This window comes from Myotis yumanensis, unplaced genomic scaffold (genome assembly GCF_028538775.1).
Source record: "Myotis yumanensis isolate MYYU_CA2020_CCGP unplaced genomic scaffold, mMyoYum1.0.hap1 SCAF_13, whole genome shotgun sequence".
NCBI lineage: Eukaryota > Metazoa > Chordata > Mammalia > Chiroptera > Vespertilionidae > Myotis > Myotis yumanensis.
The window spans coordinates 10703975-10730501 of NW_027223764.1; the positions used below are offsets into that span (position 1 = coordinate 10703975).

Here is a 26527-nt window from a genome sequence, read left to right on the forward strand (position 1 = left end):
TAGATCCCACACTCTTCTGTTTCGTCTTCTATCCCTTCATCCCTCCATCCTCCTAGCCATCTGTATATATAAAAGCCTAAGCGACCGTCCGGTAACTATGATGCGCACTGACCATCAGGGGGCAGACGCTCAATGCAGGAGCAGAAACCACAGGCATGGAAATATGGAACAGACTGATGAATCTCAGAGGGAAGGGGGGAGGGCAGGAAGAGATTAACCAAAGATCTAGAGGCCCCGTGCACCGGTGGGGTCTCTCGGCCTGGTCTGCAGGGATCAGGCCAAAACCAGCTCTCCGACATCCCATGAGGTGTCCCGGATTGCAGGAGGGCACAGACCAGGCTGAGGGGACCCCACTGGTGCACGAATCCATGCACCGGGCCTCTAGTTTTCATATATACTTACATCTATGTGATTGTGACTGTCACAAAGACCCTAAGTTTCATGTCTTATCATTTATTGAATTTGTGAAAAGATGATATCACTTCTACTTACTCTTTCACGTGCTCTCTGTATCTTTTCTCTGTCGTGACTGAGGTTTTCCAACATCTCTTGGCCAATTTGCTCTATGAAAGAGAAAATTTGAGTAAAGAAAGATGACTTTGGGTATGAGAATAACTTTCAGCAGAAGTACCAAAATGTTAAATAAGTTTATATGACACATCAGACACATATTTATTCATGTACTTGAAAAACATTTAAAAAGCATGAGATGAATTTACCTATTTATCCTAAGTATGATGAGATGTGATTTAAAATTCAACCTACAGAACATGACCACCATGGCAATGACGATTTAGAGGTGATAAGACTTGCTCAAGGCCACCTCAGCATATTACTTGCCAAGATGGACAGTCCAGGTCCAATGGCCTCTCTGTTATCATCGTGACATTTAGCCTTTGGTTTTCACAGGCTATAAATAATGTTAAAGGTTCTACTTTACCCTTCCTCCTTCATTATTGCCCTGTTTTGCATATGTATATGAGACTCCATTTAAAACAATGTTGATTTTAACATATTCGTCCCACATAAATAGTCCTCATACCCTCAATTAATGCAGCTTATTGGTAGTAGAACTCTCTCTAGGCTTCTGCTCTCTTAAAGTTTAGTGTGTTTTCAGCTACCCTGGATAGTTGAGATAGGGTGAGGTGCACTCATTAATAAGTAGCTGGAGAGAGCTCAAGCTGGAGATGGAAGTCCAGACATTTATATGGTATAGGCAGGTAGGAATCTTCATTAAAAAGCCACACTGCTGAGTTCCAATGAGGTTTCCCCATGCTGTGATCATCCCATTTGTTGGCAGTGGTAGGCTCTTTTCTGACTGCAGCATCTTTTACGAGACCTGACACATATTCAGTTGCCTTGAATACATTTTTCTCAGACTCATTCTCCGTAACCTGGGAGGTACCTTATATCTATCACAGAAGAATGATAGTCTGCCTCTCTTCTAGTCTTGGCAACTTGTGTGACTACTTTATTTTAAATTTCTTTTCTTTTTCTCTTGTATTGTCTTTTTATCTATAACCTACAACAGTAATCTCTGGCTAATAAACTTACAGAGACGTTCAAAATGCATTTATTATAACAACAACTAATTTAATAAAGGCATTAAGAAATCGCCATGGTAATTATTTGATTTATGTGTGCATACTGCCATACTTGTTAGAGGGTCACCCTAAAACTGTTAGGCCATATTGAGAGCTTAGGCTGTGACCTCACTGCTTGAGCCTAAATCCCAGTGCTGATACTAGCTGTCTTGCCTCGCACAAGTCACCTAACTTTGTTGTGCCTCATTTTCTTCATCTCTAAAATGGGAATAAAAATAGTTCTATATCATGGGGTTGTTGCAAGGGTTAGGTAAGATAATCCAGTTAAAAAATTTAGCATAGTGACTGGTCTATAATATAACTATTTTTTGAATGATAATAATTGAATTAAAAAACCCAATGGACTATTATGACCTTGACCTCCTCCTATCTTGGGTCTGCTACAACCCACTTGAACTGAAATTTTATTCATTGATTAAAACATCTGTCCTACCTTTCTCGTAGAATTATTGTTATAGCCAAATAAAATAACCTAAGTGAAAATGCTTTGAAAGCTATAGGGTACCATATATATGCATGTAATTGTGCAGTCACAAAATCAATGCACTCAACGAATAATCCAGGAGTCCAGAACTCTGTGCCAGATTAGATGTTGGGGTCATGGCCAGTAAACACAAGCCCTTGCACTGCAGGAACTTTCAGGCCAGTGGTGAAGATTTAGCAGTTAAAGGGCAAGTCTTATATTAGAGTTTGCATTTCATGGCATATCAGGAAAAGGAATGTACTGTAAATTCCTTTCACATAGAAACTCCAAGTAGTAAGAAGGGTTAAGTACAATAACATAAGTATATTTTTGATACCTATAAAACTCTGAAAATTCTTTCCAGTGGAGTACTTTCCCATTATAATATCTCCTCTCAGACTAACATTAGCTTTCTATTATTACCTCCATGCAATTTATCCTGAAAGTAAAATTGGATAAGATATGTGGTTCTCAGGGGAGGCATCACAAAAGTTGGAAGATGACACTGGTAGTTGAGAAGGAGGAAACAACGAGAGTTGAATTTTTTCTTTTTTTGCATTAACAGCTATAATATTGAATTTTGTACTATTAGAAACTACTGTTACATTGAATTCCTTTAATCAACATAATATAACAATTAAAATTTTTTTTATTGATTTCAGTGAGAAAGGGAGAGGGATAGAGAGATAGAAATATCAATAATGAGGGAGAATGATTGATCGGTTGCCTCCTGCACACCCCTACTAGGGAAGGAGCCCGAAACCTGGGCATGTGCTCTGACCGGGAATTGAACTGTGACCTCAAACACTGAGCCACACTGGCTGGGCAATATAGCAATTTTAATTCATTTTTAACTTAGAATCCCTGATATCGATGAACACCATCAATACTGGAATTATTTCAGCGAAATACTATTTATATAATCTTTTCTATCAAGATTGATGGTATTATAATATATAATTTCAAATGAATAGGAAGTAGGAGATTATTATTCCTACTTTATTATTATTATTACCATTGTGTTTCACCAGCATAATGTTCCAATACGTATTTGTGGAATAAACCAAGCAATGAGGAAAATGAAATACAGTGAAAAATGGAGTATATAAAGGTTTGTGCTCTATTCCTTCTCTCCAAGCATATCCAGTGTGGCACTGGAGAAGACCATATTGTTAGGCAGCTAATAGATCCACAGTTCTATTAGGTTCGCAGGGGAAAAACTCCAGTCTGAGTGGATCTATAGTCTGACACCTAAGAAATCAGTGGAAAAAGAGGCAAAGAGCCCAGGCCTTTTCAGGAGGCATAAATCCCTCCCTCGATCTCTTTGCCTCCTGGGAAACATCTCAGCATCTTAAGTATTAACCCTGTCTGGGAAGACAAGAGATATTGGCAAGGATGTACAAGTCCTGGTCTTAACACACAAATAGACATTTCTTGGACACAATTATTTTTTTATTTCTTACTTACTACCTTCAATTGTAATATACCAACAAAGAAAATTCCAGGCCAAACATATTAGAAATGCTTACTCTTGTAGAATAATAAAAAAAAAGTTTCAAAGAAAGTTACGTAAGATTTTTTCCCCATTAGGTGTTTCCCTATCCCAGTCAAACCAAAATAAAACAAACAACGTAGAGGGGATCTTTTAAAAATAGATTGTCCTTAAAAAAAATAGATTGTCCTTGGTCAGAATAGTATTAGACATTTAGGGATTATTTTATTTAAAAATTACTAACATTGTTAGGTTTACTTTTCTTGAATAATTTAAGATGCAAGCATTCACCAAGACACCAATGAAGAACACAAGCTCACAGGCCTACACCAATGCAGATGCAATACCCGCGTCTAGAGTTTTCAGTTTCAAACTTTCAAAGTACCTTTAGGATGGGAATAGCCATATTCCCTTTATTGAAATAATTTGAGAAATTATAAATTATAGAAATACTCCACTGTTGACTGTGTGAGGATCGTCCTGAGAGCCAGAAACCACAGGAAGCATAAGAGAAAATCAAAACCGATGCTGCAAGCTGGAATTCTCCATGTCAGCGTGAGCATGATGAATGGAATCATGGGGAGAAAAGTTCCTTCCTGCACTTCTCTGTCCTTCCCACAGGGGTGCTCAGAACCATCCTGGGAGCACAGCATTCCAGTTTATAAAGCGAGCCTTTGTTTTCACAATGGCCTAGAATGAATCATATCCTTGATCCGTGGCCCTTTTTATTGGGTCACAAACTGCAAAATGGGTTTTGGCTAACATTTCCTCTCTTTTCCAATATATTGGGGAGAGGAGAGAGTATGCAACAGGCATTCAGCACTTTCCTGCTCCATAAAAGAATGAAGCAGTTAGCAGGGAACCACAAATCTAGCAAGATAATGTCCTGAAGGGCTGGCCTAACATTGGATTTACTCGAGGAGCTTGTACCACTGAAAGCATCATTGCTCTCCATTCATAAAATAATCACGCTACCTGAACCACCATGAGACTGACCTGAATGAACATAAAAAATATTACTGAACTTGTATTTTGGAGATGAGCAGTTTAAAATATTCTCTATGAGAAGGTAAAATTGACTGATGCTCATGTTTCTTCCAGGTAGACTGTGATAAGGAGTGAAAATTGTAATACCTGAGCTTCTCTGTCCAATAGGGTACCTACTGGCCACGTGGGGCTACTTAAATGAATTAAAATAAAATAAAACTTAAAATTCAGTTCCTCCATAGCACTAGACACATTTCAAGTACTCAATAAGTACATGTGGTAATGGTCACTGTATTGGAAAAACACAGAAATGCCCTCTTTAGAAAGATCTCCAAATCCCCCTGTCTTTAAGACCCACTTAGAAGAAATAAAGAAGTAGTCATTTGGAGATTAATTTAGGTAAAACACTTCCTTTCTCTGGGTCTCAGTTTAGAGAATCTTTAGTGCCCATTCTGTCTCTGGAATGTTAGGATTCAACAGCTCTATATAGTAAAATCTTACTGTCTCCTTTTCTCTATAGAGCATTAAGCAAACTACAGCACAAATAGCCAAATGAGGCCGACAAATGTATTCCCATTCCCTGTCTCCCCTTCCCCTGCCCAGTGTTAAAACAACAATCAACTCAAACTTCAATGCTTTTAAGCAGGTTACATACTCTCCAGCTTATCCAAATCTACAGTGTTGGACTGACGGCTTCATGCAGTAGCCTGCGTGGCCTCTGCGGATGTCTGCATTAACTATGGAGTATAAAATATTTACAAGCACTTTGATGAGGACACTATTCTAGGAAATTATACATTCATATAAACTGAAGGTAAACTTATGCATTCTTAGTAGAAATACTAGTATAGCAAAAAAAGTACCCAGGGTACAGGTTTTTTTTCTTTATTTTTTTAAAAAGAAATTATGATTTAACACTACCTCTTAGCAGGTGAGCACATATTCTATTCTGCTCTAAGATGATCAAATCTATCATTAAGCAATTAAAAAAAGCAACAGCGCCACTTTCATCAAAGTCATAGCAGCAGAACCTCCCCTTAGTTACCCGGTTTGCTGCAGATAATTAATAAACACTATTCCCAGAGCCCTCAGACATCAGTCAAGGAAGCTATGCTATCAATAATGATGCTCTGGCATGAGCAGGTACTATGTAAATTGAGGTTGTTAAACAAAAGGAACCATGTTAATTACAGCTCCATTCAAAAATGAGAATGAATCAGCTCTATTCTATGAAACAAGACCAGAGCCCCAGGAAAGACATTCCCTTTTCACAATTCAGTTTAAAAGTCAGGAGATGAAGTGGCAGACAACCTGAATGGGCAAAACTGTCAAAACACATCCCAAAGGCTCACTTGTGGAATGTACCAAACACGCATTTACTTAACAGACAAGAAAGACATGAACAGCACCGTCCAGATCCCCGGGTTGAATGAGTCACTCATTCTGAAAACAAAACAAAAAGTGCCGTACACTATTGACAAGTGCCTAGAAAGTAATTAGAAAGCCTTTTGAGAAACCATTCCAGGCAGAGCTGTGAACTGTACACATTTCTATCACTGAATGTACAACATTCTAATTATCTCCTTATTCGGAAGTCACAGTTGGGTAGACCGCAGAACTTCTGTAACTGGCAAACATGTTTTGTTTTTATGAAACACAATTTTAAGCATTTCATAACATTGGAAATGATATTAAAAAAAACAACCCAGGAGATTTCATATAGAAAGTAGACTTCTAGCTTCTTTCACAATTTGGAAGATGAGCCTGCACTGAGTCCCCACTCCCACATGTACTTGAGTTGATCATGGTTGCTGTGAAAAGTAGGTAATCCGAAGATGACATCCCAATCTCCCCTCCCGTCAGCCCACCACTCACATACATTTATGGCATAAAACATATTTATGTTCAGAGCCGAACAGAACACTTCACTCAGTGTTTTGGCAAATAAAACCACAGAAACTCAATGTTATGTGTGAATACAACACGATACCAGGATCACAGGCTTGGTGTTCCTTCTCTTGATATTTCCTCCCATGGTCCTAGTTTGAATTGAAGCTAGAAGGGAAAGATGGCCCGAAGGGCAGAATCACTCCTCTCCTTTTGATTCAGTAATGTGGCAATAGATGCATATCAATATATAAACACAGGTAATAGACACACATAGCTTGTAATCTTCAGGTTTAAATACTGAAAATCATTGAGGTCATGTCAATTTGAAAATATGAACTGGCTTCCCTCACTTAGCTTAACGTTTTCAGGGTTCATTCATGTTGTAGCAGGTATCATACTTTTTTTTGTGGCTGAATAATATTCCATTGTATGGATAAACCACATTTTGCTTATCTATTCATCTATTGATATTTTGGTTGTTTCTACCTTTAGGCTATTGTGCAGAGTACTGTTATGAACACTTGTGTACAGATATTTGAATATATGTTTTCAGTTCTTTTGGGTATATGCTTAGTAGCAAAATTATTAGATGATATGGTAATTCTGTGTTTAACTTTTTGAGAAACCACAAGACTATTTTTCACATTTTACATTCCCACCAATAATGCACAGGGTTCTAATTCCCCCTTTTTCAAATATAGTGATCCTAGTACGTGTGAAGTAGCACCTCATTGTGGTTTTGACTTGCATTTCCCTAATGACTAATGATTCTGAGCATCTTTTTTTCTGTGCTTATTGGCCATTTGTATATCTACTTTGGAAAAATGTCTATTCAAGTCCTTTGTCCATTTTTAAATTGGCTTGCCTTTCTGTTGTGGAGTTCTAAGAGTTCTTTATACACCCTAGATGCTAGACCTTTGTCAGATATGTGGTATGTAATGTGCCTCTCATTCTACAGGTTGTCTTTTCACTCTCTCCATAGTGTCTTTGATGTCTAGAAGTTTTAAATTTTAATAGAGTCCAATTTACCAATTTTTTCTTGCGTTACTTGTAATTTTACGTGTCATATCTAAGAATCCATTGTCAAATCCAGGTCATGAAAATTTAACCTCATGTTTTCTTCTAAGTGTTTTATAGTTTTAGTTCTTGCACTTAGGCCTTTGATTCGTTTTGATTTAAGTTTTGTTTCTGGATCGAGGAAGGAGGCCACAGAGCTATTACTGATTCACACAAAATATTTAGAATTCGTCTGAAAGAAGTTACCATCTTCTTAAACATTTTACATATTTTTAAAAAATTCTAATTTGTATCCTAACTTGAAGCCTGGACCAATATTTTCACTGAATCATAAATTAAAAAATTATGTTTTATTCAGTGTTTTTTTTTCATTATTTTGACCTGAGCACTCTGAAAGCAGACACCTAGATTACAACATGAGGAAGGAACACAGATATATAGGCATACTTTGTTTTATTGTGCTTTTCACATACTGTGTTTTTATTTTTTAAAAACAAATTGTAGGTTTGTGGCAACCCTGTGTTGAGCAAGTATGTTGGTTTCACTTTTTTCTAACAGGCTCAGATGATGGTTAGTATTTTGTAGCAATAAAGCATTTTTTAATTAAGGTATGTACATTGTATTTTAGACACAATGCCCTTACACACTTCACAGACTACAGTGTAGTGTAAACATAACTTTAATGTGCACTGGGAAATCAAAAAATTCGTGCGACTTGATTTATTGCAATATTTGCTTTATTGTGGTGGTCTGGAACTAAATCTGCAGTATCTCCGAGTTCGGCCAGTGTTGAATAAATGGAAAAAAGAAACTTATTGAGTCTGAAGAGACATAGAACAATGGATACAGGCATAGGATAGGCCTTGACCATCAATGCTGCTGAATTCAAGCATTAAGAAACACAGAGTTTTGCCCTAGCTGGTTTGGCTCAGTGGATAGAGCGTCGGCCTGTGGACCAAAGGGTCCGGGGTTCAATCCCAGTCAAGGGCATGCACCTTGGTGGCAGGCTCCTCGGGCTCTGGCCCTAGTTGGAGGCAACCAATCAATGTGTTTCTCTGACATCGATGTTTCTCTCTATCTTTCCCCCTCTCTTCCACTCTCCCTAAAAATCAATGAAAAAATATCCTTGGGTGAGGATTAACAACAACAACAACAACAACAACAACAACAACAAAAGAAATACAGAGTTTTGACCTAGAGCAATGGTTCTCAACCTTCTGGCCCTTTAAATACAGTTCCTCATGTTGTGACCCAACCATAACATTATTTTCGTTGCTACTTCATAACTGTAATGTTGCTACTGTTATGAATCGTAATTAAATATCTGATATGCAGGATGGTCTTAGGTGACCCCTGTGAAAGGGTTGTTCGACCGCCAAAGGGGTCGTGACCCACAGGTTGAGAACCGCTGACTTAGAGGATGATCAATAGTCAAAAAATATCGGGCAAAAAATCATGTTGAAAATTTCGAGAGGGAAACTGAGAAAGTGAGGAGATTGATAAAGGGTGGCTTAGAAATTAAAGAAATTAGCATTTGGAAATAAAAATTCAGAGAGATAAAATAAATCCGTTTCTTTAATTTTTCAACAAAATGTCATTCCTGCTATCCACATTACTCGTCCTGACAGCAAAGTCAACAAACATGTGTCATTCATGCTGCCATTCTTTAATCCTAACACCCAGCAAATAGCACTAACCAACCGCATTTCCCAGAGCACAGATAGCATTAACCAACCACATTTCCTGGAACACAGAGAGCATTTAACCAATCACATTGCCTGGAACACAGTGGGCATTAACCAACCACATTTCCTGGAACACAGAGAGCAATAACCAACAACATTGCCTGGAAGATGGAGAACACTAACCAACCACATTGCCTGGAACATAGCGAGCACTAATCAATCACATTGCCTGGAACAAGAGCATTAACCAACCACATTGCCTGGAACACAGCGAGCACTAACCAATCACATTGCCTGGAACAAGAGAGCACTAACCAACCACATTGCCTGGAACACAGAGAGCATTAACCAATCACAATGACCAGAACAATGCTTGCTTGCAACAAGCCCTGTCCACGCAGTGCGCCAGGCAATCAGCTCCAATTGATCAGGGTGGGCACAGGGGACAAGAACTATTTGCTATCCTGGGGTTCCAGCACTGGGTCTTTTTCACTTGACATCAGAGAGTACCCACTTTCAGCATCCAGCTAGTCTCTCATTCTTAAATCCTCTACCATTTATTCCCTTCAAAAGTCTGAGTGAGTGAGAGGACTGAAATTGGAAGGGGACAGTCAAAGGCACATGGTCTCATCTGGGGTGAGCTTCTTTGTTTAGAATCAGGCATATTCATAGAACTTTTAATAAACACAGTTGTGTTGACCTCATTCCAGGCTGACGAAATTAAAATCTCTGGAAGTGGGGCTTAGACATGTATTTTCTTAAAAATTGCCAGAAGTCAAGTTAAACGCTTTGTTAAGGACTGTTGGCCGACATTCCTTAGCATTCTATAATACTACATATCTGGCCCTGCTATAGAAATTTACCCCTTTAACTCTGGGTTTCTTGGACTCGAAAGATTTACTTAAGAAATTATGAAACAAGGAATATTTCCAAGATGTCTCAGTTAAGTTGATTTCAAGGATAGGATTTTCATCACATTTCTTAGTGTCTTATTTAAAGACCATCACCACACTTCTTCCTCTTCCTGATTTAAAAACATTTTTTTTTACAGTACAGGAAATAATTCATTTTTACTATGAATAATATAAGCTATGTAATCCAACATATTTTTTTCTTTGGCCTGAATCCTAGGAAGCTCTGGTGAGTTTAATCCTTAATTGTTACAACATTATTCTAGGATTTTTTATATAGCAAGCCCTTCTCCCATACCACAATGGTCCAAATCTCTCCTTTATTTCTTGGCTTGACCTCTGTCCTGGGTTAATATTTTCTGCTCTTGGTATGCCTACCTGGTCTTTTACCATAAGCCAGTTCTTTTTGTGGAAGTAGATAGGGCATAGATCAATCAATAAGCAGAAGTAAGCCAGATTGTGAAAACAAAAGATTCTTGGGCCCCATACCCACAGCTTCTAACTCTGTAGGTCAGGACTGGGGCCCAAGAAGTTGCATTTCTAACAAGTTCCCAGACGATGCTGTTGCTGTTGGGACTATGCTTTGAGAACCACTGGTCTAGAGTAGGAGTCTGCAAACTAGGGCTCTGAAGCCAATCCATCCTGTGGCCTGTTTTTGTAAATAAAGTTTAATTGAATTACATGTAAATAAGCCAGAGCAATCTACAGAAAACTCTAAAATCTAAGGGGGGAGTTTATGCTATATCATGGAGCAGAAAAAAGAAAACACATTTTATTCCTGAACAACTCTAAAGCAGAGGTTCTTGCCTTTTAGACACTGACATTTGAGAGGTAGAAGTGAATGAAACCCAACACAAGGGAATTAGTAAACAAATGGAGAAAAGCATAAAAAAAAAGGGATAGATGAATTTATGGTATATCTGGCAGAATTTTAAGGTGAAGTGACCTTGGTATTATTTTTAAACTTGAGATAATGGCCCATGAAAGACCCAAGCCTAAATTATTGTCTTCCTAAAAGGAATAAAAGATATGAAGAAGCTAAATATTCCCTAATATTTATGCTATCCTTCTGGCTTTATTTTAAAAAATTTTTAAATTGATTTTAGAGTGAGAGGAGGGGGGAGGGAGGGAGGGATAAGGAGAGGAAGAGAGAGAGAGAGAGAGAGAGAGAGAGAGAGAGAGAAAGAAGAGAAACATTGATTGGTTGTCTTCCCTATGCACCCCAACTGGGACTGAACCTACAACCTGGGCATGTCCCTGACAGAGAATTGAACCAGTGACCCTATGGTGTTTGGGATGATGCTCAACCAACTGAGCCATACTGGCCAGGGCTATTCTTCTGACTTAAAAGAAAAGGCTAAATAAATATCGATTTTCATAATTTTGCTCATCAGATGTCAACTGCTGCTCAATGTCAAGAATCATTGGACTTTGTACAATAAAATATCAGTTTGACCTCAGAAGGATAATACATAACCCAATATGCACTTAGAGGCTTCCTTTAGTAAAACTCCTTTAAAAATGTTTACTATTGTTTCCTTTCTTAGCCAGCACTGTGACATTGGGAGTTCCCAAAATACAGAATGAAACAAAGCCACTATTGTTTTTAAATACAATAGAGAATTTATTAGGCTTCATGGGCAAGACTGTATATTGAGCACATTAGCAAGATGCTAAGAAGAATTTTTAATTATATCTCAACAAGCTCTAATAGGGAACTGCTAAAATCAAGTCTTAAAAAAAAACTTCCATGTAAGAGTATTAACAAGTTGAGATGGGACTTTTTTGAGGAAAAAAGGCTTAAACCCGTGGTGATGAAAAAATGACTTCATTCATTCAATACATATCCAACAAAAGTTTACTGCTTACAGGCGGCGTGTAAAATACAGCAATGAATATTTCCCTCTAGGGAAGAATTTTTATTTTTGCCTACTTATTGCCTGTTTCATTGTATGCCAGGCACCGGCTAAGTACTTGACAGATACTGCATTTAATCTTCACACCACCACCCTATGAAGTGGATTATTATTAACCCCTTCTAACGACAAGGATCTGTGGCTCAGAGAGGTTAAGCCCTTTGCCCAAGGTTGGCCAGTATTCAATACCCACATCTGCTAGATCCCTAAGCCACTGGCACACACTGTGTTTTCAGCAGCCCATAAATGGCCAACATCACAGGCATTCTGGCCGGGCAATTTGGATCCACACTTTGGTCAAACACATAACAAAAAAAGGAAGCTAGACATTTTATGACTTTTTGAATGTTATAAACCAAGTACAAAGATGAGAATATTAAAAAATGACTGCTTCTACGTGAAAGAAAAAAAAAAAAGCAAGATGAGTTTTCTAAGGCTCAGGGGCCTCACACATTATGGTCTACGTCCCAGGCCCAGCTGCCTGTTTTCTGACTCCTTTACCCTCAGTTTCAGAGTTCCCCATCCCTTTCCAGGCGTTGTCTTTTGTGAGAAATGCAGTGACCACAAACTCGTGGAGTCAACAATGACTGCTGATGTGAAGGCCACTCATTTCCGAGGACCAGGTTGTCTCGGGTCTGCTTTCATCACCCGTCCATCTACACTGCCTTGGGAATGTCTTCGTGGCGTCACTCACGAGGGTGGCAGCCTTGGATTTCACTGAGGGCTCACCCACACCGAAGTTCAGACGTTGTTCTAAGTCAGCACTGGCTCACGCACACGTCCAAACCCCTTCACATCATCTTTGAATCACAGAATTGGTGTTCTTTGTTCCCACCCGAGGCAAAGAAATCCCCAACTGCCACAGTACTTATTCCATTAAGAAAGATGATGCCAATATCTTCCTATCCAACTTAGACATGGAGCTACTACAAAGTAGTTTGTCAGAATTATAACCTCATCTGAAAGGCCACCTGATCGGCCACTTAAGCATAAAGGAAACTCTGAGGACAGGGCCGCTGCCTTATGCTGACTTTCAGAGCCCGGAGGACTTCCTCCCATCTCTGTCTGCACACTACAGATGGGCTGGCCTTGACTACTGCAGAGCAGTTCTTCAAATTACATTCAATAGGAAGAGAAGAAACAATAAGCTCTTCAAATCAAAGAAGTGACTTATACAAAGCAATTAATCATATACACAAATGAGAATGAAAGTCATTGGTTAGAAAGTCAAGCTTAGCAGAAATAAGAAAGTATCTTCTATATATTTAATGTAAGCCAAACTTCAGGAAACAGCTAGAGCTATTCTTTAAATTTCTGAAATCCTCACTGGGAGGACATATTTAATGTGAAGGCAGACGGCTCCTCTTCCTGCAGTCAGGTTTAGAGGCAATACTTGAAGGCTTATAAGAAAGCATCCTTAACCTCTGCTAGCAGAGAATGTGTCTTGTGCATCTGTATCCTCCCCACCATGTCCAGCATGCTGCAGAGCCCATAGTAGGTGCTAACTAAACATACGTGATATAGTGCAATAAGCCACACTTCAAATTATTGGTATCAATTCAGTGTTGGGGACTGATATACCTTGAGAACCCAGATGATGCCCAAACATAATGGAACTTCTTTTTTTCCCTTCTTCTTCTTCTTCTTCACACAAACAGAAAGCTCAGGAAGCTGGTGAACAGCTCAGCAACCTAGAGACTGGCTGTGCAGAGCACTCTTTGAATATGAATTAGCAGTGGGTAATGGCAGCATATTGATGAGGTCTCGTGCCGGGTCCTTTCCTCCTGTGAATGCTGTATAATTCATTGCGCGCGCCCTGACCCCAGTGCGCTCCTGTTCTGACAAATCATACTTGATTAAGACAAATCTTTATTAGTTAGCTAGTCAACTTCCCCATTTATCACTGGCAAATCCCATTCTCCTCTTCAGGTGCAGGAAAAGTGACTGAAACCTTATTCCCACCCCCTCCCCCAGCCCCAGACATCTAAATACAAATAAAATATTTGTTGTACACAGCAAGTACAAACAGACCTCTCAAGTCTTAACAGATGATTAAACAAATTATTTAATAGGTATATATTATACCCACTTACAAACGCAAACACAGTACACATTTCACTCGAGCCAAAGAATTGTTAATTAGGAATTTATGTTATCTCCTATTTGAACTCCCGTTTGAAAGCAAAATGCTATATTTGAAAAACTACATTACAAAGCTGGAGGTTCAAAATACTGGGGGAAGAAAAAAGACTGCTGAGTAGCGAGAATATTTAAGGTTCCTACCAAAAGAATAACAACAACAAGCCTTTACAAAGGTGAGATGGAATAAGGCAGAATGAATTCAAAATTATTCTTGATTCTTCAGTACCATAGGAAAATGCAACTCCTTTTGAACTGTCTGCAATGTTTTCATGAACTTCAATGCTGGTTTACCCTAAAGATGATTTAATGTAATTAGAGTGGATGATACTCGTTTTAGAGTTTGGTGCACCGAGCAGGTAGCAGGACTGTTCTCCAAAACCGGACAACCAAGCCGTCAGTAACAAAGAAGCACACTGTGTCCTAGGCCTGCCCTGAATGTAATAAATAGCATCCTCTGGCCAGTTTCAAAAGTTCTCTAGTTCCATGGAGATAGACGCTGGCACAAACCATTAACTTTCTTTACTTAGCAAGAGCAAGATGGAATGAGAATGCATATGGTTTTTATTTCTCCTATTTTTACTCTTAAACCCTGATTCCAGTGGAGAAGGAAAATCTTTTCACTTTTTTCATAGGAAGTTACTAAATCAATCCAGACGAGGAATTGATGTATAATTTCTATATAGGTTATCTCCTTGTTTCCTTTAAAAACAATGCAGAGACCAATGAGTAATACAGGAACTATTTTAAAAAAATTCCTATGTGAGATCCTCAATATTATGCTCTAATGATAAACAAATCTACATATAACTAATGGAGAAAACCCCACTTTCAGTATTGACAACGTCAATGGAATGCCATTTAACACTATAGAGTGTGCATGTCATAGTTTACCTTAGTGGTGTCCTTAAGTGTTAAATGGAAAGTAATATTCAAAAACATTTTGCATGTTGGGGCTGTGTTCTATTTGCCAAAATCTTCCGTTTAGAAATCGTGGATACATCTTGAGAAATGAGGTCAGAGCTTGGCATGAGAGACTTCAAAAGAATACCTAGCACAGTGGGAAAGAGTTTGTTGATGATTTTATAAGCAGACTGACTCTGATTATATGTATGGATTCAGAAGGGATCATGCGTCCACAATCCCTCCCCACTTTATGGGTCCTTCATCACGACCTCCAAGCACAGGACAAATACTCTGGAAGTGAGAACTATCACGGTCCCATCAGAGAATCTTGATCTCACTTGGGGGTGAGCTGGAGAGGTGAGGAGGGGTTTACAATATGCCCGTGGAAGCAAAGGAACAGTTTTGCAGCCCCTTTCATTCATCCATGGATAGGTTCTCCATTCTTTTTTCTTCTTCTTGGAAATACTAATGAAAATGAACTCTCCCAGAAAGGCTAAACGATTTAGCCTGTGGACACAAATTTTACATCAGAGGTAGGATTATAATTCAATCCAATAAAGATCACTGAGCGCCAACCACGTGGCAGGCACCGTGAAGATATAAAGAATACAGTGTGTTCCCAACGTGTAGCAGCTCACAGTTAATGGGGTAGAATGATGTGAAAATCGCCACCACCACAACAAAGCATAAAACACTGTGCAAGTGCTAAACAGAGGAATGCGCCAAATGCATTGGATCAACTAAGATAAAAACATGGTTCTCTCCCCTAACTTATTCATCACCTTCGCGGGTCCCCAGGAATCCACAGTTCATGACTGCCCCCCCCGCCCAAGCTTCTTGCTTCCACATGCATACTCATCTGTCTCACAACAATGAAGATGTGTTCTGACATAATTTAAAAACTGAGTGTCTACTGATAACCTAACAATTACAATAGCATAACTGACACTCTACTGTGAAACTCACATTTCTTTTCAAATCTTAGAAGACAAAGGTAAGGACCTATAGAAAGAATGATTCCTAATTGTTTTCACTGTAGCTTCAGAATTGACATAATACTGGCCTGCAAACAACTGTAAATAATAGATACTTAAAACAATGGGATGGGTTGTTGGATATTCTACAAAGAAGATTTTATTTCTAGCAGTATTTGCAGGTAAAAATGCTGAAAGGCATCTAGTCCGGCCACTCCTACTTACAAACTACATCTATCATCCAGTGGCACATACATCAAAGTGGATGATACGAAGATAGTATTCTCTCCTGTCTACCCACTCCCCATCTCTGGCACCCGGTAACCAAGAAGCAATATATGGCCACTTGGTGTTATTTCTTTTCCACATAATGCCTGGTGCATAATACATGCTTAATACACACTCCCTGGATGGATGAATGGATGCTGGGAAAGTCAAGAGGAAAAAGGTAGGACTGCAAAGAAAAGTAAAAAGAAGAGAACATTAAAAGCAAGAAAGGTGAAGAGGGTGGAGGTAGTAAAGAGACATGTTCTAGGCACTAATCAATAGAATTCTGGAGTCAGCAGCTGGGGGTTCGATTCGATCACTGAAGAAAAGCAATTTTTCTAAATGGCATGTTAGGCAGAGCTTAGATTAGAATCCAGGCTTCTTAACTCTTAATTTCATATCCTACGTAACACCCGATACACAAGTAGAAAGTTCAAGACCATGTAATCAGTGTGGCCTCCTTATTAGTCAATGAATGGCCCTGAGGCACAGGCCTTAAAATAGCCCTACCACTTCTGCAATCCTGGCTGAAATGCTAGGGAGGCAGAATTCCACCAGGGAGAATCCCACACAGCAGTTTAGTGATGCTATCTGAAACTAGACAGAAATACCAACGATCTACCCATTTATACCTATAATGAGTAATTGGGTCAAGACAGGTGGCAGCGGGGAGAAGGAATGGACTTTTTCTTTACAGTTCACTTATTTGGATTGTATTTAATTTTAGGAGAATAATTTAAGTAGGTTACATACTCAGTTATTGTAAGGTGATTATTGATTCATTCAACAAATATTTACTGAATGCTTATTATGTCCCAGGCATGGGCATAAAAAACCAAATATGGTATCAAATGATTGTAGTGAGCTGAGGCAAACCATGGTTCTTGAAAAGTGAAAGTTAAGAATATCTAATATTATAAAATTCTCGTGAGTGAACAGTTGAGATTACTTCCTCATTTACACATCTTAATAGAATACTTTCATAGGATGTGGGCTTTCAACCTGCAAACACATTCCTAGAAAGCAAAAGAAATACCAAGGAATTGTACTGTATTATTGGTCTGCTCAACTACCACGGAAACAAAACTAATCCTTACCATTGGCATTAATTTGCCATTGTGTTTTGGGTTGGTAAGCCCATATAATCAGATATTCTAATGCAAATACTGGCTAGAGAAACCCAATTTCGCAGCAAATTTTCAGAATGTGTTAAAATTGATGTCAATGTCTCAGTAATTTCGCAGTTTAAAAAACAGTCAGAAATGTAATGACTACACTATACTTGATTAAAGCATTTACAGCTCTAATCAAAAACTGACAGCAAGATCAAAGATGTTAACTTAAATCTCTCCTCTAATTATGTTTAAAATGCCACACCTCAGGCCTGTCTCTCCTCTTCTTTTTCAAACCAAATTCTGCTTAAGAAAGATCTAACACTTCTTAACAGTTCATTATCCAATAAAACTATTCAAAGCTTAAAAGCAATCTACACAATTAGTCAGGACCTCAGGGAGTCCACCGGTAGTCTTTATTACAGGACTTCATATTAAAACACCTTAATTATATTTGTCAAATGGATTTCATTAAAACCCATCGTCACTTTAATTTTCATATTTTGACAGTGCTGGCACAGGCATTATTACCACCTGCCAGGCTAGGAACTACAACAAAATTGTCAAATTCCTTCGAATCCTAAGCAGTTTCTTTTGTACCTGACTGATAGTTTTCCCTGTGTGGGGAAATCTATGGCAATCAGAATTAAAATGCCTCTGCTTAAATTCTACTCTAAGCATATATGTTTCTTGCAGGTGCAGGCAAAACAAACTCTCTCCGTGCGGGTTTGCCAGGTGCACTTTCAGAGGGCGATGCACAGACTTCGCAGTGTATCTGAATAGCAAAGCCCAGACATCAAACAGAATGCACTATGATTCAATCACATCACAACCATCAGGACTTGAAAGCCAGGATATATATTTTTTTTACCTCCTATTCATTCTGCTGCCATATTTCATAAAATATACGGTGTTCCTGGCCATTCACTTGAGATTCAATTGTATTTTCATTTGCCACTGCGATTTAGACTATTGAAATAGCAAATGGAAAAAACACATACATCCCTTTCTTTTCAGCTATGCAACGTTCAATGTCAACAGCGATTCAGTGTTTGCAGCATTTGCCTAACTCAGTAAGTTATGCAACTTTAGGGAAATGGAGGTGGGCGCACTAATAAGCAAAGCATACTTGTTTGTTTTTCTCTTGATTTTCCAAGTCTTTGGTAGCATATGCGATGCAGAAAGAATTCCTCAACGATCCTCCCTTTATATTACGGCACTAAAAGTCTATTTTTCAAGAACAGGAATAGGAAAAATGAATAGATTTTTTTTTCTAACCTAACAGACTCATAAGATATAACAAAGGAGAGAGGTTTCTGGCCTATGTCTAACACACTTCAGGGCTTTGTACAATGGTCTCAAGAGTAATAATCACCTTGCTTTATGAATACTTTAAATCATAGTAAATGGTCTTGGATTATTTTGAGTAAAGCTGGAGTTTTAAAGATGTACTTACAAAATAATAAGACATTTAAAAATTATAAACGGTCACTGACTTACATGCCTCACAATGTAATATAATTGAAATAGAAAACATGCACAGAGAATTATGTGTAGGAGAAACGCATTTAAATACAGTTCCAATGTCACTGCTGCCTAGAAGCCTTTCGTGATCAGCATTACTGAATGTTTCTCTCTCCTCTAGACTTGATCGATTCATTGCCTGTATCACAATGACGACACACATCCTAAGGTTTGGCATGTTGGTCTTCTCTTGCCTGCATCCCCTACCAGACTGTAACCAACAACCTCAGGGCAGGGAATAAATCTCACCCATCATTCATCCCACCGCATAAACGGTAGTCGTTTGGCATATCTACCTCTACGTATCTATTGATATAGAGATATACAGAGACCAAGAGATAGATATATAGATAAATAGACAGTATGCTTATGAGTATGTGTATGAGTCAATATTTGGAATTCCTTGAACACAAAATTTATAGAAAAGCTCCAAAATTCATATGTCAAAAAAATATTAGAATCATCAACTCCTTTTAAATTTTTATCAAATGTCACTCTAATCTTGAACCATGAATCCTTCACATTTGTCCCATCTCTCCCTTGCTGACCCTCAGCAACTCTGCTTGGATTGGCTGGTCGCCGATGAAACTGATGAAGGAGGCAGGTCAGAGGGACACCGGTTAGACATTTTGCAGTGGGATCAGGATTCTTTTCTAAAGAGCTCCTAAGCTGCTAGAAAGCACATTCCAATGCAACCAGTTAATAATTTATTTGAAGCCATTATTATTAATAATCACAGAACACATGGATTTTTCTCATTAGGAAAAAAATGGAAACAATCTTCTATTTTAGAACTGCTCCTAGAGGGACAGTTCAAAAATGAGGCCAGATGTGGTCTACATTCTGGAATATTTGAAGTTTATTTGATCAAAATAGAGACCTACAGACACACTGCTGACACAAACATCACAAGCACATATACATTTATGAATACTGCATTTATTGCAATACGTGCTAACATGGTGCTCAAAGAGTGATTCTGGTTATTTGAGAATCTTTCTGTCTTAACACTGTGCTATAAATTGTAACTTAATGGTTCCCTGGCTCTGGTCATTCACAAAGATTGACATGGTTCCTGTCTTTTTCTCATCCATTTGTGTTCAAAGAGGTACAGGAATTAGCTTGGAGACTGAAAACTCTACGTGGTTTATACAATGGACCGACACAGGGATATGTCAAAGGTGGTTTATAAAAGGGGCAGCAAATAAAACACCCCTGGAAGTTTGGGTAATCTCGTTTTCCCACTATAAAGGGATAATTAGGGAATGGTGAGGAGGTACCTGGAGGAGACAGGGATACCAAAGGTAACAGGTAGAGATGATCACTTAGGCGAGACCTTCTGCAAGTGAGACCTTGGTATCGAGGCTGGGACCCTTCCCAATTCTCGCTGGCATTTCTGCCTGAGACCATGTCTACATTATCAGGACTGACAACCTCTACTCCTTGCTAAGGTCATCTCCACTCTTGAGCCCTCCTGCCATTCACATCATCACCTGGTCACTTACTATGGCCTCTGCCAGTTCCTCCAGCACCCCCAGTTTTTGAGTGCATGCTCAGGTGGGAGTTCTCAACCTTTCTGAATTGGGCAGCATAAGGAGAGCGGCTGCTCTGGTTCTCCTCTTACCAGCAGCAAGCGTGTGGTGGTTGAGGGAGGGGGTGGGAGGGAGGTGATGTGGGACATATGGGACCACGGGAGCCTGCAGGAGGACTGGAAGGAGAGCTGCAAAGGCTTTCGAACGGTGTGATCAGAGAGAGAGCCCGAAGTGCCGGACTGACAGCTCTCTGAGCCTGCTCAGATACAGTGTTTTCTTACAGGAAAAAAATCCACAACTTTTGCTGTTTCCCCCCTCCTTTTAGACTGTTTACATTGGAAAAAAAAAACACAACAAAAAACTACTGTCTTTTCTATAATAGACCCAAGACAACAAAGCAATATTTACTATTCTTTTGAAGTTATAAAAAAAACAGCCAATGAGAATAAGCCTGATTGTCCATTGTCGGCTAGAAACTGAGACTGGTGCCTGCCTATTGAGTAATTTGGATGCTAAACCAGGGCCTTCATCACCATCTTTCTGGGGCCCAGACAACAAATGACCTAACATCTTTTTCTGGACCGGAGCCCTGTATTTTGCATTCAGACTACCCTCAGGGCTACTCCTCTCTTATACACAAAAGAATACAGAGTCTCTTTAAATAAAGCCACTGCCTCATTCAATAGTTGGCCAAATGAAGGGCCAATATTAAAACACTTTAGCTACATTTTTCTATTGGGAGTCAACATCAGAGCCCTTAACACAGTGCACTAATCAAGGAGAACAAATCACTTACGAAGTGGAACAACCTGATCCAGTTAAATATTTATCTCTGGAAGCCAGTGTGTGTGTTGGTGGAGTGCTGAGATCCTCCTGGCCCACCTCTGGGCTCTGCAAGTCAGATCCCCAAAGGAGCTGGTGCGCCGGCGCTCTGTGAGGGGTGGTGATGGTGGGGTGGTGTGTAGGGGGACTGGGAAAGCCACGGGCAAAATAAGATTTTAGTCCGATTCAAAAGCTGACTACTATGACTTCTGATAAATGGGGCAGTTTCTGCTTTTTTTTTTATTTTTTAAAAAACAACCTCCCATGTTTCATTCCTAAAACCAGATTTTATGCTTCACAGGTAGATAACATTCTAATGGCATTGGTCTAGATACTGCTATTAACAGATATCCTAATATGACATCTTCCATATCTCTAATAGTATTTTTTGGTAATAGAAATACAAAATAAATAGATTTAATGTGATGAGCATTTTAAAATAAAAACTATTTAAGAGATATTCTCATATTCTACACCAGTGATGGTGAACCTTTTGAGCTCGGTGTGTCAGCATTTTGAAAAACCCTAACTTAACTCTGGTGCCGTGTCACCATATAGAAATTTTTTGGTATTTGCAACCATAGTAAAACAAAGATTTATATTTTTGATATATTTTTTATATATTTAAATGCCATTTAACAAAGAAAATTCAACCAAAAAAATGAGTTTGCGTGTCACCTCTGACACGTGTGTCATAGGTTCGCCATCACTGTTCTACACACTTCATTCTTCGGGTTAAAGAAACATAATTTCATCTTTTTATGTGAACTCAAGTGGCCCTTTTGATTGTTACTCTTCCAAGTCCCCAGCAGACAGTGGAAGGCGATGGTTATTTCTAACTTCCTGGTGAGGAAAGGCTGCACGAAGGAGGTAGATAACCTTCCCCCGTCCCAGGTGAGGAACAGATCATGAAATGATGCGCTGTCTCCTGGTCTATGTTTCAGTCTTCCGGGAAGAAAGCTTGCACAAACCACATCGGCAGTACAGTTTCTGGAACTTTGTTTGGTTTCATCCTAAGAGCTGAGAGTCATGGAGGATTTCAAACAGACCCTCCTAGCAGCCAAAACAAAGTATTAGACGAAGCTGACCATTTTTTAAAATAAATATTCTCAGATTCTGTATGTACTTTTTCAATGTCCTAAGTTTCTCATATTTCAATATCAATTCAGAGGTAAACAGAATTGCTGCCAGGCCTTCCAAGTATTTTAGGGCTTCTGTGGGATTCGGAAGTAAAACAAGTCACATAATGCAGCTCTTAAACATTTCACTGAATAAGGTATTAATGCATATGTATTAATGCTAAATTTCATTAACGAGTCAGTTGTGTAGCTTCTAGGAATGAGTGTGCCAAAAGGGTGATGTTCACATGAGGAGGGACGTACAAACATGTTCGAAGACCTAACCATTTTGAAATTTTGAAAACATCACTGTTATAGAACTATCCAATTAGCATCTGTCTATGTGATTCATCAAAAGAATAAACATCAGAAAATCAATGTCTCTGATAAGTCCAAAAGCTCAGTGCTTAAATAATATTTTGCTTTTTATAATCATGTCAACTTTGATTACGCATTTTTTATTGTCAATGAAATTTGGTAATAAAAAGGGAAAGCTTTAATTGAAATGCTTGTAAAATCCTCTTACTCGGAGAGTTTGTGTGAGTTGATTAATTAAGAGACTTTCACAGTTTTCATATTGATTGCCTCTGTGCTCCTGGACTTCCTGTCTGATGCTCACGCACAGAGTAAAAGTAAGAACTAATGGATGTAACAAGACGTAGGATTGCTCGACACAGATTTCACTTTGATAAATTGAGTGGATTCTGCCCCCCTCTCTTTTGGAGTATTTATCTGTTATTCAATTTTGTAGAAAGAAACAAGCTTTTAAAATGCTGATTCATTTGCTTCAATGTTATAATTTCACCAAATGTTTTTAGGAGATAAGATCTCCTATATCTAGTATACTTTTTATTTATGATATTAAACTGTTTAAAAACAGCACTGGAAAAACCAACTTGTTTTGCAAGAACTAAGACAAAAGGAAATGTTAGTATCTTTACTCTAAATCTCTGCAGCAGAAAATATGAAAGAAATAGAAAATTTCTGCCTGCCTTTGGGCGTTGAAATACATTGGTGCTATGATTTTTCAAAGATCCTAAGAAAGGTTTAAAATACGGGAGCTCAATCTACTTAACAGTAAAGTTAAATATTTCCTTATAATATCACTGAAAAGCAGTGTAGGGAATTTTATGTAAAAGGTTCGATTTCAAATAATGAAAATATATTTTTTTTATTCTTGATTAGTCTTTTCTGCTCTCACTAAATGTTTAGGGAGGTGTTATAAGATAAAATAACTAAATATTTATGATGTCACTAGAAGATAAACTTAAAATTTTTTCGTTTGTTTGTTTAGGAATTTGCCCCCTATAGCAAGTCAAGATACTTCTGTCTTCCTTTGAACCTTTCAGCATATTTGTCCAGCATGATTTTTTCATTCTCTTTTATCCCCCGGGCTCTCAATGCTTAAATAGCTCCCTCCCCTGTACAGCTTTGCACCCATATCGATCAGCCTAGGCTGGAAGTGACTACGAGGCATTTTCAATAATCAGCCCAGCTGTTCAGAGAGCTTCTTGAATATAACCCTTAGGTAAACAGCATAATACGCTGAGAACTATCCTGCAGCAACCAGCCCTTCTCGGCGATCTCACAGATTGCTATTAAGGCTTCACTAAACAAAGACCTTAATTCTGATTTTAACAATGGAGACTAAAGGGTAATTCAAACAAATCCCATCTTTGATTCACACATGTAGAAACTATAAGGGGTCCCCCCCGCCATATGCTTGCTTATCTGATTAATTCAAAAGCATGTGTGTCAAGAAAACCATTTTTAGAGTACCCCAAAGCAACTGTATGCAAGGCAATTTTTTAGGATTACCATTGTAATCCTCACATTCAGATGGAAGTTTATTCACTTAGACTTTATCTATCTTTATGTAATGTATAGCCAAGAAATAAAGGTGCAATTACTTATAATTTTCCATGACTCCTGAATGTCCTCTTTGCGGAAGAATTAAATGCTAAAGAGCAAGGGAGACTTTTACATAGCACTGCTAATTGTGATTTCCTGCTGACATGCAACGAGGGAGCCGTAACAGAAGCACCGAGAAACGGACACTATATATAAAGTGAAATGTAAAAATAGCGTGAGGTGGCCATGCAGCGAAACCTGTAATGTTCACACCCTGCAGTGGGTGAGGAGTAAACATCATAAAAGTAAATAGCATTCCAAAATAGATGGCACCTATTAAATCTTGTGAGTCCCCAAATTGTTTTGCTTTTAGAAAAAGAAAAACCAAATAAAAGCTAGCTATAAACAATTCCTAATGTTTCTATTGGAACCATTCAAAAAGGCTTTCAGGTCATTCTTTAAGTGAAACACAGTTGTCTGGTTCAAGCTATTCTGAGAGGCAGTAAGTACTCGGGGGCCCCTTGGTTCTGGAAGAATACACTAGTCTTCTGATAAATGAGAAATGTGAAATGCTTCCTGGGTTTATGACCCACCTCAAATACCATATCCATGACAGTAAATCAGAGTGACCCTGTTTTGATTTTCTTTTCTTTTGGTTGTTATTGGTTTTGTTTTGGTTGTTTGTTTTCTCTTTATTTTAGGAGAGAATAATTGGCCCCTAGCATTTAATTTATACCCACTGTGCCCTGTAATAATTATGCCAAAGAACAAAAGACACAGTCTCTTGCCCCTGATGGAGTTTATAATCTATGGGGAAAAAAGGGACTCTGCCTTCACCCCGACATTAGGGTTCAATGGTGGAAGAAAATTAACAAGTGATGACAGTAGGTACAAATAACAGTGTTAAGCAATATTAATTGCAATCATGTAGTGCTATACATAGTCCTGATATTGAAAAAAAATTCAAACACATGAGTTGGTTACAAAATGCCACTAGCTGAAGCTTTATCATCGTTAAGAGAAGCAAGCAGTGGAGTTTGAAAGACACTGTCCACACGTGAATCTCTGCAGCCTGTCAACTGTGAGCCAAGCACTGCTCCCGCCTCAGATCTTTCTCTCTTCCTCATCTCAACCTGTAAGTGTTGGCAGTTCAAGTTCTTACCTCGTATTTCTTCCCCACATTCTCCAAGTAATCTCCTTCAAGATCCTCATTCACTTCCATCATGTTTAAATATCATCCCTCTTTCTATGCTTAATCTGTTGTAGCCTATTTCAAGTTTTACTTCCTATTTCCTATTAGATGCTGGATATTTCATCCTGGTGGTATCACCGATTACTTAAACTCAACAGGTACAAGATGAAAACCCATCTTCTCACTATGCGCCTCTTCCCATCAGGGAAGGGTAGGAAAATCAAGGTGTGTGTGTGTGGGGGTCTCCCAGGACTGACACATATCAATTCATTTGAAATCTCCCTTTATTTTGCTTCCCATTTTGAACCTTCCTCTGAAATATCTCTCCTTTTTGCTTCTTCTTTTCCATTCCTGCCATGGTGACCTCTCATACCAACTAGTGCCTGCTTCCTTATTGGTGTCCTTGTCTCCAACCATCAATACATCCTGATTGCTTAATCTGCCTAAACCACCAGTCTGGTCATGCTCAGAACCCTTTAATTGCTCACCAAGTGAAATGCAGGCCCTAAACTAGTGTTCAGAAACTTTCAGAAATTGGGCCTAAATACTCTTCCAGGCTTCTCTTCGAATTACCTCGGGCATATATAGTTCAGGTTCTACTCCGGGATTTCTCAGCCTTGGTACCTACTGATGTTGTTGGGTGGGAGAGTCTGTCCTGTGCATTGTAAGATGTTTAGCAGCGTTCCTGCTCTCTACTGACCAGTTACCAGTAGCAGCACTTCTCCCAGTTGTGACAACCAAAAACGTCTCCAAACACTGCAGCATGTCCCCTGGGGGTCAAAACCAGCCGTGGCTGAGAACCACTGTTCCAGTCAGATTGGACGGGGGCCCCTCTGAACCTTTATCCATATGATTGCCTGTCTGAAACGCCTCTAACAATCTCTACTCCTTAAAATCCTGCTCACTGTTTCTAGTTCAGCTAAAACACTGTCTATATCATGAATTCTTTTGCATTTGTCCCTGCCAAAGAGATCTCTTTCTCCCAACCTCCTAAGCACTCGGTCTTGCCTGGACAGGATTCACCTGCCTACTTTATCCTCCCTACCAGAGTGCAAGCCGCTTGAGAGCAGGATCTGTGTCCCTCTCATTCCCCCAAAGGGATCGGCACAGTGCTATGAGCGAAGG

At 38.9% G+C, this 26527-nt stretch overlaps 1 protein-coding gene across 4 annotated transcripts in view; it reads right to left on the reverse strand.

Annotated features, from left to right (window-relative positions):
• VTI1A (vesicle transport through interaction with t-SNAREs 1A) overlaps positions 1 to 26527 on the reverse strand; it is a 313936-nt gene that overhangs the window by 135916 nt on the left and 151493 nt on the right. For all 4 annotated transcript variants that reach the window (XM_070432279.1, XM_070432280.1, XM_070432281.1 and 1 more), the window contains one exon: positions 493 to 563. In XM_070432279.1, the coding sequence (XP_070288380.1) occupies positions 493 to 563 (71 nt within the window). The remainder of the gene's footprint in view (positions 1 to 492; positions 564 to 26527) is intronic.